This window comes from Phocoena sinus, chromosome 4 (assembly GCF_008692025.1).
Source record: "Phocoena sinus isolate mPhoSin1 chromosome 4, mPhoSin1.pri, whole genome shotgun sequence".
NCBI lineage: Eukaryota > Metazoa > Chordata > Mammalia > Artiodactyla > Phocoenidae > Phocoena > Phocoena sinus.
In genome coordinates, this window is record NC_045766.1 from 77,141,174 (window position 1) to 77,157,046 (window position 15,873).

Sequence of the window (15,873 nt, forward strand, 5' to 3'; positions counted from 1 at the left end):
ATGAATTTTTTAGCCAACCCAACATAATAATATATATTATATATTATACTACTCCTACGAATTGAGTCAGTCCCTTTGAAGAAGGTTTCAACCTTTTTAGAACATATTTTTATAATATTTTTCCCATTCTTGAGTTGGTAATTTTGATTCATCTCTTAATAAATTGGAAATTACTAAAGTAATTATTACATGAATGATATGTGAATGATACAGTTCCTGAATTCTGACATGTCTAAGAATGCCTTCTTGCCAAACTGTAGATGATATTTGATGAATACATAATTCATAGGTCACACTTATACCTTGTGCTGACACAGCTTTACTAACTTTAGAGTTTTAGTGTAGTGTTACGGAATAGTTCAAAGCCCACTGATTTTTGTTCCTTTGTAGCCAACTTACTTTCATGCTTATATTATCATCAGTTAGTGGATAAATAAACTATGGTACATCCAAACAATGTAATAATATTATTCAGTGCTAAAAAGAAATGAACTATTAAGGCATGCAAAAGACATGGAGGAAACAAGTGCATATTACTAGGTGAAAGAAGCCAATCTGAAAAGGATGCATAATGTATGATTTCAATTATAAGATATTCTGGAAAAGGCAAAACTAAGCAGACAGTAAAAAGATCACTGATTACCAGGGGTTGGGGTGTGGAGGAATGAATTGGCAGAGCACAGGATTTTTAAGGCAGTGAAACCATCCTGTATGATACTACAGTGGTGGATAAATGTCATCGTACATTTGTTAATACCCATAGAACGTACAACACAAAGAGTGAACTCTAATGTAAACTATGGACTTTGGGTGATGGTGTGTGAATGTAGGTTCATCAATTATACAAAAAAAAAAAAAGGTACCACTCTAGGGCAGGATGTTCATACTTGGGGAGGTTGTGCATGTGTGGGAACAAGGAGTATATGAGAATTCTCTGTACTTTCTGCTCAATTTTGCTGTGAAACTAAAACTGCTCTTAAAAATAAAGTTTATTAATTAAAAAAAAAGAACTTGCTGCTGGTTAGTGACTCTCAACTATGATATTTATCATTTTCCCCCAATTCAAAAATGTTATAGGTATAAATATTAATTATTTATCTCATTAACATAAATGCTTATTTTTACTCTCAAAAGCAAAATAAGAAAATGATTTAAAAGTATCAAAGAGATAAGAGAACATGATAAAATGTGTGAGAGATAAGAGGACAATTGTTTCATTAAAACAATTACTTAGCTTCACCTTTACCCTAAACTTTAGCTTAATTTTCAACCAAAATTTAAGGAATATCAGATAGAAAGACTCAGAGATGTAATTAAAACCTGGACATTTATTATAAATCAACAGTTTTGCCATTCACAATTGAAAACAGCAGTGTGGTAAAACAGAACACTGAACCTGAACTTCAGAACACCTGATCTGCCACTTGTTAACAATATGTGGGCAAGTAACCTAACCCCTGAAGTTTGTTTTCTCATCTGTAAAACTTCCTAGGAGTTTTGTTAAGATTAAATGAAAATACATGAAAATACCAGTACCCATAAAAGGTAAAAAATGTAACATCAACTGAAAATTCTGAATCAGATTAAATTTCTCTTATCATCAAAGTTAAGATACATTTTCCTCAGCCTTAGGAATTTTTATTCTTAATATAAAATAAATTATCACATGTCTTATAAACTTTATACTTATAGCTGAATATTTCTTCAGTCATCACTGTCACTTCCTGATTCACTCAGCTGCAAATCATTTCCTAAAATAAAAAAAGGAAAACTGTAGTAATTGAATATTTAATATTTTTGGATAACATAGATGTTTTACAAAATATAACCCCAAGGTGATCCTGTTTAGCCAACATTATGTCTTTAAATTATAGGATAAGCAATCTGATTATTAGTCACATCAGTAGCAACTCAAAGAATTAATATTACCTGTAAAGAAAAAATAAACCACCAATCTTCAGCATAGTTTTAGTATCACTTGGCATCTATGGATATTTTAGTCTTCTTTCACATACCAACATCACCCTTCTTTTTTTTTTTTTTTTTTTTTTTTAAACATCTTTATTGGGGTATAATTGCTTTACAATGGTGTGTTAGTTTCTGCTTTATAACAAAGTGAATCAGCTATACATATACATATGTTCCCATATGTCTTCCCTCTTGCGTCTCCCTCCCTCCCACTCTCCCCATCCCACCCTTCCAGGCTGTCACAAAGCACCGAGCTAATATCCCTGTGCCTTGCGGCTGCTTCCCCCCAGCTATCTACCTTACTACGTTTGTTAGTGTGTATATGTCCATGACTCTCTCTCGCCCTGTCAAAACTCACCCCTCCCCCTCCCCATACCCTCAAGTCCGTTCTCCAGTAGGTCTGCGTCTTTATTCCTATCTTACCCCTAGGTTCTTCATGACATTTTTTTCCCTTAAATTCCATATATATGTGTTAGCATACGGTATTTGTCTTTTTCTTTCTGACTTACTTCACTCTGTATGACAGACTCTAGGTCTATCCATCTCATTACAAATAGCTCAATTTCATTTCTTTTTAAGGCTGAGTAATATTCCATTGTGTATATGTGCCACATCTTCTTTATCCATTCATCCGATGATGGGCGCTTAGGTTGTTTCCATGTCCTGGCTATTGTAAATAGAGCTGCAATGAACATTTTGGTACATGACTCTTTTTGAATTTTGGTTTTCTCAGGGTATATGCCAAGTAGTGGGATTGCTGGGTCATATGGTAATTCTATTTGTAGTTTTTTAAGGAACCTCCATACTGTTCTCCACAGTGGCTGAACCAATTCACATTCCCACCAGCAGTGCAAGAGTGTCCCCTTTTCTCCACACCCTCTCCAGCATTTATTGTTTCTAGATTTTTTGATGATGGCCATTCTGACTTCACCCTTCTTTTATACCACTGATTTAATTACATCAGGAAATGAGAAAATGTGGTTCAGAAGATCAGACTATTTTGAAGAGTGAAAAAACGTATAATTTTTTACTACAAACTCAGTCAAAGTCATTAAGTAGTGTATGTTAAGAGTACCTCATCATTGATTCTTTTGTAATTCATCCATGTTCTTACAGTCACGGAACTTACATTCCAGTGGGGGAGACAGACAATAAACAAATATATAATGTAATATTTATCCTAAGTAGGGATAAATATTACACTATTTAGATGGGTCTGGGGAGAGTGGTGAGAGATGCTATTTTAAATAGGGTAGTTAGGAATGCCTCCTCAAGGTGGAACATTAGAACAGAGATCCAAATGTAGAGAGAGAGTAATGAAAATACAGAGGTGGGGGAAAATGTCCAGGCTCAGGTAAAAGCAAATACAAATACCCCAAGGCAGAAGCATGCTTCTTATGTTCTCTGACAGCAAGAACACCCCTGTGGCTGGAGTGGAATGAATGAGGAAGAGAATGCAGGGAAATAGGTCAGAAAGATATCCAGAAGACCACGGTGTATAGATCATGGAAAAAACTTTAGATTTTGTTTGAAATGTAATGGGAATTTAATTCACTGGAAAATTTTAAACAGGCAACTGACTTGAACACTATTGTATATCAGTGAATAGACTATAATGGTGTGGAGGAAACATGGAATCAGGGAAAACAGTTATGAGTCTATGCAGTTTCTCATGTAAGATATAATATCAGCTTTAAGAAAGACAAATACTGTATGACTTCACTTATATGTGGAATCTAAAAAACAAAACAAATGAACATATAAAAAGGAACAGAGTGACAAATACAGGGAACAAACAGGTGCCAGAGGGGAGGTGGGTAGGGTGAGGAGAGAAATAGGTGAGGTACAAACTTTCAGTTATAAAACAGTGATAAGTATGAAATGTACATCATGGGGAGTATAGTCAGTAACTATGTAGTACCTTTGTATGGTGACAGATGGCAACTAGACTATGGTAATTGCTTTGAAATGTACAGAAATATCAAATCACTATGCTGTGTACCAAGAACTAACATAGTGTTGTAGGTCAATTATACTTCAAAAACAAACAAACTCAGAGAAAAAGATCAGATCTGTGGCTACCATGAGTGGGGGGTTGGGGGGAGGGGAAATTAGATAAAAGGCAGTCAAAAGGTACAAACTTCCAGCTATAAGATAAATACTAGGGATGTAATGTATAACATGATAAAAATAATTAACACTGCTGTATGTTATATATGGAAGTTGTTAAGAGAGTAAATCCTAAGAGTTCTTGTTTCAGGGAAAATTTTTTTTTCCTATTTCTTTAATGTTTTATGTATATGAGATGATGGATAGTCGGTAAATCTATAGTGGTAATCATTTCAGGATGTATGTAGTTAACAGTTGTACACTTTAAGATTATACAGTGCTGTATGTTAATTATATCTCAATAAAACTGGGGAAAAAAGAAGTAATACTGGCTTAGACTCAGGTGGTTCAGGTGAAGGTGGTGCTAAGTGGTCAGATTTATAATTTGCTTTGAAGATGGAGCTTACAGGACTATCAACAGTACTAGACTTAGTACATGAGAGAAAGAGAAAAGTGAAGGATGACCCCCAAGATTTCTGGTCTAAACAACTGGATAAATGGTTGTATCATTTACTGAGACGAGAAAAACCAGAGGAACAAGATTGTGTAAAAAAAAAATCACAAGTTCAATTTTTAACAAGGTACATTTGAAATACCTAGTAAAGATTCAAGTATATATGGTATAGGCAATTGAATATACAAGTCTGAAGCTCAGGGTAGAGGCTACAGCTGCAAAAGATTTGGGAGTCATTGATTACAGGGGGTTTATTTGAAGCTATAGGATTGGATAAATCTTTTGGGTGGTAAATTACAACGGTTAACAAACTCTTGTATTTTTAAACTACTCCACAATCAACAAAAGCTGGCATATTTTGAAGTTAATATCCAATTTAAGGTGAGTACTTTTTAGGCCATATATAAACTGTTGTAAGATACCTCAGTCCACTGCATGAACTCCAGAACTAATTACATCACTTGATAAAGAAACCTGCTAAAGCTTCATTTGTGCATCTGGTTCACATGACCATTTTCTTATTTTCAAGGCTTCAGTTTCTACTTATTATGGCATAAGAATGTTTATCCTGATGTGATGCCTATAAAATGAGTTTCTCAAGTGACACAAACCCAAATGTCCTGAGTTCCGTTTTTCTTAATAGACTTCATACTACGGAGGTTATAAGCACAGCATTACCGTGCTGTTGGTTGAAATGTTCAGTTTTGAAGATATGAGATTAGCCTTTGAATATGAGATGCTTAGTAAAGGAAATATGTTTTCAATCAAAATGGTAATTATGACTTGGAAAAAAGAGTATACCCATAGCAAATGCATTCAGATACCTAAACCAATGTTTCTCAATGAGAGCAATACTGCCCTCTAGGAGATGTTACAGAAAAGTACGTGAGGGGTCTCTTGTCCCAGTGATTTGAAGATTGCTAGTGGCATTTAGTGAACAGGGAACTTAGGAATCTTAAATGTCTTGTAATGCAAGGACCAATCGTGAACAATAAAGAACCCTTCTACATTCTGTAAAACTTTTGAAAGTCCAGTGGGATACTCATGTACTTGAGAGGTCTGTTTATAATTTTAAGGCCAGAACTAATTGCATTTTTATAAACTAAAAGTATCCTTTTGCACAGACATAAAATTCTCTGAAATTTACAAGGATGCAACTATCATGTAAACTGAAAGAAGACTTTACTTTTCTTCTGAGACCTTTACAAAGACTTTTTAAAATTGTTTCTGAAAACACAGTGATATCTATGTTGCTCATTGGCTTTGGGTCAGCAATACAGCACCTCAAAACTTATCTGTGTACGCAATTCTATGAATATGTATGTATATACCTTTCCAGTCCTTATTTTAACAAGATAAATAAAAAGAAAAAATATTGACATATGAGTTGAATATTGCCTTGCTTCCCTTAATTCCAAATATATTCATTAAAAGTAAGTGCAAGCATATGGCACTTTGTTATGTTATCTCACCAGGCCTGAACATTTACAAAGTAGAATATCTATTACTTTACTATAAACTATTTTTATTTTGTCTTAATATTACATTAATTATTTTCAAAGATATATGTGCCTAGATGATATTAAGCTATGAAATTCATTTCAGAATAGTAAAGGGGACTTAAATATATGTTATAAAAGAGGGTGTTGAGTTTGCTAAGGTTGAAAATGGGATGACTGCAGTAACAATAAAAAAGGGTTTATTTCCTCTTAGGAAACTTAAAGTTTGGATAAAATATATCAAGCAAAGAAATTCACTATTTTTTTAAAAGAAATTCCAAGTGGTTACTACTTGTATAACAAGATTGCTGCTGATTTTTCCATATCATTGTTGCATCCAAAATATTTCTAAATTCTTTTACTATTTCTATAGTTTGTGGATTCCTTTGGATTTTCTATGTAGACAATTACATTGCCTACAAATAAGGATCATTTTATTTCCTGTTTCCAATTCTTATTTTCATTTCTTTTACTTGTTTAACCACATTTTCTAGAACCTTCAGTACAATGTTGAATAGAAATCATGATATTAGTCCTCCTTGTCTTCTTCCTGACTTTAACGGAAATGCTTCTGGAGTCTCTATTAGTATAATGTTGGCAGTAGTTTTGTTCTTCGTGATTAATTTTTATAATGTAAGGAAATTCCCTTATATTCAATCTTCAGTAAAAGTTTTAAAATTAATAAATACTGACTGTTGTCAAATTCAAATTTGTTGAAATGATCATATGGCTTTATTCCTATAATCTGTTAATGTGGTAAATTATATTGATATAATTCCAGATATTGAACATTTCCTACACTTCTGTGATGAGCTTTACTTGGTCATGATTTAGCTTGCTTGTTTTAAGTACCATGGTTATTCAATTTGCTAATATCTTATTTGGTAATTTTACATCCATGTTCTTAAGTGAAATTGGTCTATAATGCTTTTTGTCTTGTTCCTGTTCAGTTTTGATATTGAGATTACCCTAGAATTATAAACGAATTGGGTCGCTTCCCCTACTCTTCTATTCTCTGAAACAGTTTGTAGAAGATAAGAATTGTTTGTTCCTTGAAGATCTGCTAAAATTCATCTGTAAAATTATCTTCAATTTTCTAGCATCTTGGGGATATGGAGATAGGATGAAGGAAGAAGAGACGTTAATTGTTAATGGTTTCTTCAGACTTTCCACTTCTTTTTGAGTCAGATTTGGTAAATACTTTTTTCCTAGAAAATCATCCATTTTTATGCCAAATATACTGGGATAAAATATTTGTAAAGTTTTCATAATGAAAAAAATAAAAACATACTATAATTTTAACCACTTTTTCATTCCTAACACTGTGTTTTACTCTTTTTTTCTTCATCAGCCCTAGTTACAGGTTGGTCTTCTTATAAGTTTTCAAAGAAATAACTTTTAGTCTTGTTGATCCTCTAATGTTTCTTTGCTATCTATTATACTAATGTCAATTCTAATCTATAATACTTTCTTTCCCTGTTTTAAGGTCTTATTGTTCCTCTAGTTCCTAAAGGTGAAACTTTCACGCATTTATTTTCAATTTTTTTTAAAAAAGAACATTTTGAGGCTACAAATTTCCCTCTATCATTTTGGTTGCACCCCAAAACTGTTGAGATATTTCTGATATTGCTTAATTATAAATATTTTATAATTTCAGTGTAATTTCCATTTTTTTTTGTGTGTGTGTGGTACGTGGGCCTCTCACTGCTGTGGCCTCTCCCGTTGTGGAGCACAGGCTCCGGACGCGCAGGTTCAGCAGCCATGGCTCACGGGCCCAGCCACTCCGCGGCATGTGGGATCTTCCCGGACTGGGGCACGAACCCGTGTCCCCTGCATCAGCAGGCGGACTCTCAACCACTGCGCCACCAGGGAAGCTCTGTAATCTCCTTTTAACGTGTAAGTCACTAGGTATGTGCTCCAAAGTTTCTAAGCATGTATTTTAAACTATTTTTGTTATTTATTTATATTCTCATTGTTTTATAGCCATGTGATATGATCAATAAAATATGAATTCTTTTAAATGTGTTATTTCATTTGTCCTAGTAGAAAGTAATTTCCATAAATGGTTTATATTATTAAAAGAATGCCTGCTTCTCATTTTTAGATTGTAAGATTCTACGTATTTACTGTTAGAATGGGCATGTTCAGCCTCCCAAGGCAATAGAAATAAAAACAAAAACAAATGGGAGCGGGGCTTCCCTGGTGGCGCAGTGGTTGAGAGTCCGCCTGCCGATGCAGGGGACACGGGTTCGTGCCCCGGTCCGGGAAGATCCCACATGCCGCAGAGCGGCTGGGCCCGTAAGCCATGGCCGCTGAGCCTGTGCGTCTGGAGCCTGTGCTCCACGACGGGAGAGGCCACAACAGTGAGAGGCCCGCGTACCGCAAAAAAAATTGCTGGAGAGGGTATGGAGAAAAGGGAACCCTTCTATACTGTTGGTGGGAATGTAAGTTGGTATAGCTACTGTGGAAAACAGTATGGAAGTTCCTCAGAAAACTAAAAATATAATTACCATATGATCCAGCAACCCCACTCCTGGGCATATGCCCAGACAAAACTATAATTCAAAAAGATGCATGCACCCTTATGTTCATAGCAGCACTAGTCACAATAGCCAAGACATGGAAACAACCTAAATGCCCATCTACAGATGAATGGATAAAGAAGATGTGGTACATATATACATATATACAATGGAATACTACTCAGCCATAGAAAAGAATGAAATAAGGCCATTTGCGGCAACATGGAAGCAACTAGAGATTATCATACTAAGTGAAGTAAGTCAGAAAGAGAAAGACAAATACCATATGATATCACTTATATGTGGAATCTAAAAGATGACACAAATGAACCTATCTATGAAACAGAAACAGAATCATGTACAGAGATATACTGGTGGCTGCCAAGGGGGAGGGTGGTAGAAGAGGGTTGGATTGGGAGTTTGGGATTAGCAGATGGAAACTGGTATATATAGAATGGGTAACCAACAAGGTCCTACTGTATGGGACAGGGAACTATATTCAATGTCCTGTGATAATGGAAAAGAATATGAAAAAGAATGTATATAAATATAAATAAATATATATATATAACTGAGTCACTTTGCTGCATAGCAGTAATTAACACATTGTAATTCAACTATACTGCAATAAAAATAAATTTATAAAAGGTATAAAAAAGAAAAAATAAATATGGACACAGACACACAGAGAAGGAAGACAGAGGCCAAGTTTGGAGCACTGTGTTTACAAGCCAAGGAAAACCAAGGATTGCCAGCAACCACCAGAAGCTAGGAGAGTCACAAAACAGATTCTTTTTCAGATCCTCCAGAAGAAATCAACCCTGCTGACACTTTCATTTTAACTCCTGGACTCCAGAACTGTGAGAGAATACATTTCTGTTGTTTTAAATCACCTAGTTTGTGATATTTCTTAGCATCCCAAGAAAAATATCACAGTGTGGTTCCTTCCATTTGTTTGCGCTCTTGCAAAAAATAAACTGCTTCCTATGACCAATTTTAATTTACATAAATGACACGGTGCTGTGGACCAAAAAAAAAAGATAGAATTTATTATATTTAAAAAAGAATTTATTATATTTAAAAAATGTTAATTGTGTTGTTCAAAGATTTTATACCCTTACTAAATTCTGTATCCTTGAGTACAGATACATTAAATCTACCATTACAATAGACTTGTCAATTTCCCCTGCTTCTGTCAATTTTTGTTTTATATACACAAATACACATATGTAACTACATTTTTTAATATGTAGTTACATACATTATGAAGGTATATTATTATGGGCATACAAATTCATTACTGTTTATCCTCCTAGTATTTGTCATTATTTGGCCATTCAAGAAATCAGATGCTATAATTTCACCTCTCAAGTTATAAATAATAGCACTAAATATATAAATAACTGGAAGTTCAAAAGACCTTTCCTAGTCCCTAATTAACACATAGTTTTACACTATCATAACCATAACCACAGTTTTACTCTACCACCCATGCTTGGCTCCTCCCTTATTTACTTCTGTTTTTAAGTTAGAGCAAGTCGGTCTTTCCTAGATATTTACTTTACCATTAAAATTAATACAGTGAGATTAGTTTTAAATATACAGAAAGTCCCATTCTCCCCCAGAGGGTATCAACCTGCGTGCCTTTATTAAAAAGAATTTACTGAGCATCTACTATGTATCAGGAACCGTGTCAGGTGCTAGTATTCAGTGATAAGCAAAATAAGCAAGATCACTGCTCTCCTGGAGCTTATACTTTAGAAGAGAACAAATGAAAGAAATATAAATTTATAAATGATAATTGATATAAAGAAGATATTGCTCTGAAGGTCTATAACAAGGGGGATTTGATCTTTTCAGAAAGGTCAAGAAAGGCTTTCTTGATAAAGTATATATAAAACTACCATCTAAAGGAGAAAAAGTTAACTACATGAAAAGAAAGAACTATTTCTAACTGAATGGACAGTATGGGTAGAGTCCCTGAGGTAGGCAAAAGTATTTGAGTATGGTGACAAAAAGAAGGAAAATGTTGCTAGAACAGAAAGGGCAAGACTCTTATGTTAAAATGTTTTGTCTCTATCCTAAAAGAAATTATAAGCTATTGTAAAGTTAAAGTAGGAGAGACAAATAATACTTGAATTATGAAAAGATCAATATGGCCGCAATGTACTTAGTAGATCAAAAATGGGTTTGAGTAGATAAGTGGTGAACCAGTTAGGAAGTCATTGCATTGTTAAAGCAAGAAATAATGGTAAGTTTAACTAGAGTGACAGTGGTGGAGATGCAGAAAAGTAGATGAATTTGAGATTAAGGAGGTAATATAAACAGGACTTGGTGAAGGTGAAGGATTGACTATACTGTAAAGAGGGAGAGAAACTCAACCCTGGAATACAATCACTTCTGGTTTGCATAATTAGATGACTCCTGCCTTTCACTAGGAAGAAACATAGTGAAAGATTATAAATTGGTTTTGGACAAGGTGAATTTGAAATGCCTTTTAATACGAGATGTGTTGGACTTATGTGTCTAGAGCTCAGAGGTGTGGGTCAGAGATGCAAATTTACAAGTTATCTATATATAAGTATTGACTGCAACAGAAATATGGAGATTATCTGTGGAAAGAATATAGAATAAAACAAAAAAAGGACCTAGAATTCAGCCTTGCAGAACCCCAGCCCTAATGACTGAGTAAAAGATTATAAACTAGCAAAGAAGAGTCAGAAAAGTATCTACAAAGGTAGGAGAAAAGCCAATAGGACATTATGTTACAGAGTCAAAAGGAAATGAATAATTCAATAAGAAGGTAATGGTTGAGATGGCAGAGAGGAGAAGCAAGAAGAACTACAATTCTGCAGCCTGTGGAACGAAAACCACATTCACAGAAAGATAGACAAAATGAAAACGAAGAGGACTATGTACCAGATAAAGGAACAAGATAAAACCCCAGAAAAACAACTAAATGAAATGGAGATAGGTAACCTTCCAGAAAAAGAATTCAGAATAATGATACTGAAGATGATCTAGAATCTTGGAAAAAGAATGGAGGCAAAGATCAAGAAGATGCAAGAAATGTTTAACAAAGACCTAAAAGAATTAAAGAACAAGCACCTAGAAAAATTAAAGAACAAATAAACAGAGATGAACAATACTATAACTGAAATGAAAAATCCACTAGAAGGAATCAATAGCAGAATAACTGAGGCAGAAGAATGGATAAGTGACCTGGAAGACAAAATGGTGGAATTCACAGCTGTGGAACAAAATAAAGAAAAAAGAATGAAAAGAAATGAATACAGCCTAAGAGACTTCTGGGACAACATTAAATGCAACAACATTCACATTATAGGGGTCCCAGAAGGAGACAAGAGAGAGAAGGAACTCAAGAAAATATCTGAAGAGATTATAGTTGAAAAATTCCCTAACATGGGAAAGGAAATAGCAACCCAAGTCCAGGAAGTGCAGAGAGTCCCAGGCAGGATAAATCCAAGGAGAAACACACCGAGACACAGAGTAATAAAAATGACAAAAATTAAAGACAAAGAAAAATTATTGAAAGCAACAAGGGAAAAACTACAATAACATACAAGGGAACTCCCATAAGGTTAACAAGTGACTTCTCAGCAGAAACTCTACTAGCTAGAAGGGAGTGGCATGATATATTTAAAGTGATGAAAGGAAAGAACCTACAACCAAGATTACTTTACCAGGCAAGGATCTCATTCAGATTCGCCACAGAAATCAAAAGGTTTATAGACAAGCAAACACTAACAGAATTCAGCACCACCAAACCAGCTCTACAACAAATGCTAAAGGAATTTTTCTAAGTGGGAAACACAAGAAAAGGATGTACAAAAACAAGCCCATAACCATGAAGAAAATGGTAATAGGAACATACATATCTATAATTACCTTTAACGTGAATGGATTAAATGCTCCAACCAAAAGACACAGGCTTGCTGAATGGATATGAAAACAAGACCTGTATATATACTGTCTACAAGAGACACACTTCAGACCTAGGGACACATACAGACTGAAAGTGAGGGGACGGAAAAAGATATTCCACGCAAATGGAAATCAAAAGAAAGGTGTAGTAGCAATACTCATATCAGATAAAATAGACTTTAAAATAAACAATGTTACAAGAGACAAGGAAGGACACTACATAATGATCAAGGGATTAATCCAAGAAGAAGATATAACAATTATAAATATATATACACCCAACATAGGAGCACCTCAATACATATGGCAACTGCTAACGGCTATAAAAGAGGAAATCGACAATAACACAATAATAGTGGGAGACTTTAACACCTCACTTACACCAATGGACAGATCCTCCAGACAGAAAATTAATAAGGAAACACAAGCTTTATGACACAATAGACAAGATAGATTTAATTGATATTTATAGGACATTCCATCCAAAAACAGCAGATTATACTTTCTTCTCAAGTGCACATGGAACATTCTCCAGGATAGATCACATCTTGGGTCAAAAGTCAAGCCTCAGTAAATTTAAGAAAATTGAAATTATAACAAAGCACCTTTTCTGACCACAATGCTATGAGATTAGAAATCAATCACAGGGAAAAAAATGTAAAAAACACAAACTCATGGAGGCTAAACAATACGTTACTAAATAACCAACAGATCACTGAAGAAATCAAAGAGGAGGGCTTCCCTGGTGGCGCAATGGTTGAGAGTCCGCCTGCTGATGCGGGGGACGCGGGTTCGTGCCCCGGTCCGGGAGGACCCCGCATGCTGTGGGGCGGCTGGGCCCGTGGGCCAAGGCCACTGGGCCTGCACATCCGGAGCCTGTGCTCTGTGGCGGAGGAGGCCACAGCAGTGAGAGGCCCGCATCCCGCAAAAAAGAAAAAAAAGAGGAGATCAAAACATATCTAGAGACAAATAACAATGAAAACACGATGATCCAAAACCTATGGGATGCAGCAAAAGCAGTTCTAAGAGGGAAGTTTATAGCAATACAATCCTACCTCAAGAAACAAGAAAAACCTCAAATAAACAATCTAACCTTACACTTAAAGGAACTAGAGAAAGAAGAACAAACAAAACCCAAAGTTAGTAGAAGGAAAGAAATCATAAAGATCAGAGCAGAAATAAATGAAATAGAAACAAAGAAAACAACAGCAAAGATCAATGAAACTAAAAGCTGGTTTTTGAAAAGATAAACAAAACTGATAAACCTTTAGCCAGACTCATCAAGAAAAAGAGGGAGAGGACTCAAATCAATATAATTAGAAATAAAAAAGGAGAAGTTACAATGGACACCACAGAAATACAAAGCATCATAAGAGACTACTACAAGCAACTCTATGCCAATAAAATGGACAACCTGGAAGAAATGGACAAATTCCTAGAAAGGTATAACCTTCCTAGACTGAACTAGGAAGAAACAGAAACTATGAACAGACCAATCACAAGTAACGAAATTGAAACTGTGATTAAAAATCTTCCAACAGACGAAAGTCCAGGACCAGATGGCTTCACAGGTGAATTCTATCAAACATTTAGAGAAGAGCTAACACCCATCCTTCTCAAACTTCCAAAAAATTGCAGAGGAAGGAACACTCCCAAATTCATTCTACGAGGCCACCATCACCCTGACACCAAAAACAGGCAAAGATACTACAGAAAAAGAAAATTACAGACCAATATCACTGATGAATATAGACGCAATAATCCTCAACAAAATACTAGCAAACAGAATCCAACAACACATTAAAAGGATCATACACCATGATCGAGTGTGGTTTATCCCAGGGATGCAAGGATTCTTCAATATATGCAAATCAATCAATGTGATACACCATATTAACAAATTGAAGAATAAAAACCATATGATCATCTCAGTAGATGCAGAAAAAGCTTTTGACAAAATTCAACACCCATTTATGATAAAAACTCTCCAGAAAGTGGGCATAGAGGGAACGTACCTCAACATAATAAAGGCCACAGACAACAAACCCACAGCAAACATCATTCTCAATGGTGAAAAAACTGAAAGCATTTCCTCTCAGATAGGAACAAGACAAGGATGTTCACTCTCACCACTATTATTCAACATAGTTTTGGAAGTCCTACCCACTGCAATCAGAGAAGAAAAAGAAATAAAAGGAACACAAACTGGAAAAGAAGAAGTAAAACTGTCACTGTTTACAGATGACATGATACTATACATAGAGAATCTTAAAGATGCCACCAGAAAACTACCAGAACTAATCAATGAATTTGGTAAAGTTGCAGGATACAAAATTAATGCACAGAAATCTCTGGCATTCCTATACACTAATGATGAAAAAGCTGAAAGAGAAATTAAGGAAACACTCCCATTTACCACTGCATCAAAAAGAATAAAATACATAGGAATAAACCTACCTAAGGGGGTAAAAGACCTGTACGCAGAAAACTATAAGACACTGATGAAAGCAATCAAAGATGACACAAGCAGATGGAGAGATATACCATATTCTTGGATTAGAAGAATCAATATTATGAAAATGACTATACTACCCAAAGCAATCTACAGATTCAGTGCAATCCCTATCAAATTACCAGTGGCATTCTTTACAGAACTAGAACAAAAAATCTTAAAATCTGTATGGAGACACAAAAGACCCCAAATAGCCAAAGCAGTCTTGAGGGAAAAAAACAGAGCTGGAGGAATCAGACTCCCTGACTTCAGACTATACTACAGTAATCAAGACAACATGGTACTGGCACAAAAACAGGAATATAGATCAATGGAACAGGATAGAAAGCCCAGAGATAAACCCATGCACCTATGGTCAACTAATCTATGACAAAGGAGGCAAGGATATACAATAGAGAAAAGACAGTCTCTTCAATAAGTGGTGCTGAGAAAACTGGGCAACTGCATGTAAAAGAATGAAATTAGAACACTCCCTAATACTATACACAAAAATAAACTCAAAATGGATTAAAGACCTAAATGTAAGACTGGACCCTCTAAAACTCTTAGAGGAAAACACAGGCAGAACACTCTTTGATATAAATCACAGCAAGACCTTTTTTGACCCACCTCCTAGAGTAATGGAAATAAAAAGAAAAATAAACAAATGGGACCTAATGAAACTTAAAAGCTTTTGCACAGCAAAGGAAACTATAAACAAAACGAAAAGACAACCCTCAGAATGGGAGAAAATATTTGCAAACGAATCAACGGACAAAGGATTAATCTCCAAAATACATAAACAGCTCATGCAGCTCAATATTAAAAAAACAAACAATCCAATAAAAAAAATGTGCAGAAGACCTAAATAGACATTTCTCCAAA

At 35.0% G+C, this 15,873-nt stretch overlaps 2 protein-coding genes across 3 annotated transcripts in view; both read right to left on the bottom strand.

The window, feature by feature from the left end:
* SLC15A2 (solute carrier family 15 member 2) overlaps positions 1–15,873 on the bottom strand; it is a 58,163-nt gene that overhangs the window by 41,317 nt on the left and 973 nt on the right. Inside the window, exon 2 of the mRNA XM_032631329.1 lies at positions 1,687–1,751. Within this exon, the coding sequence (XP_032487220.1) occupies positions 1,687–1,712 (26 nt within the window). The 5' untranslated portion in view covers positions 1,713–1,751. The remainder of the gene's footprint in view (positions 1–1,686; positions 1,752–15,873) is intronic.
* The window catches only part of EAF2 (ELL associated factor 2), a 64,131-nt gene continuing 49,568 nt past the window's right edge, over positions 1,311–15,873 (bottom strand). For both annotated transcript variants that reach the window (XM_032631347.1, XM_032631348.1), the window contains one exon: positions 1,311–1,751. In XM_032631347.1, coding sequence (XP_032487238.1) covers positions 1,705–1,751 — 47 coding nt within the window. In that variant the 3' untranslated portion in view covers positions 1,311–1,704. The remainder of the gene's footprint in view (positions 1,752–15,873) is intronic.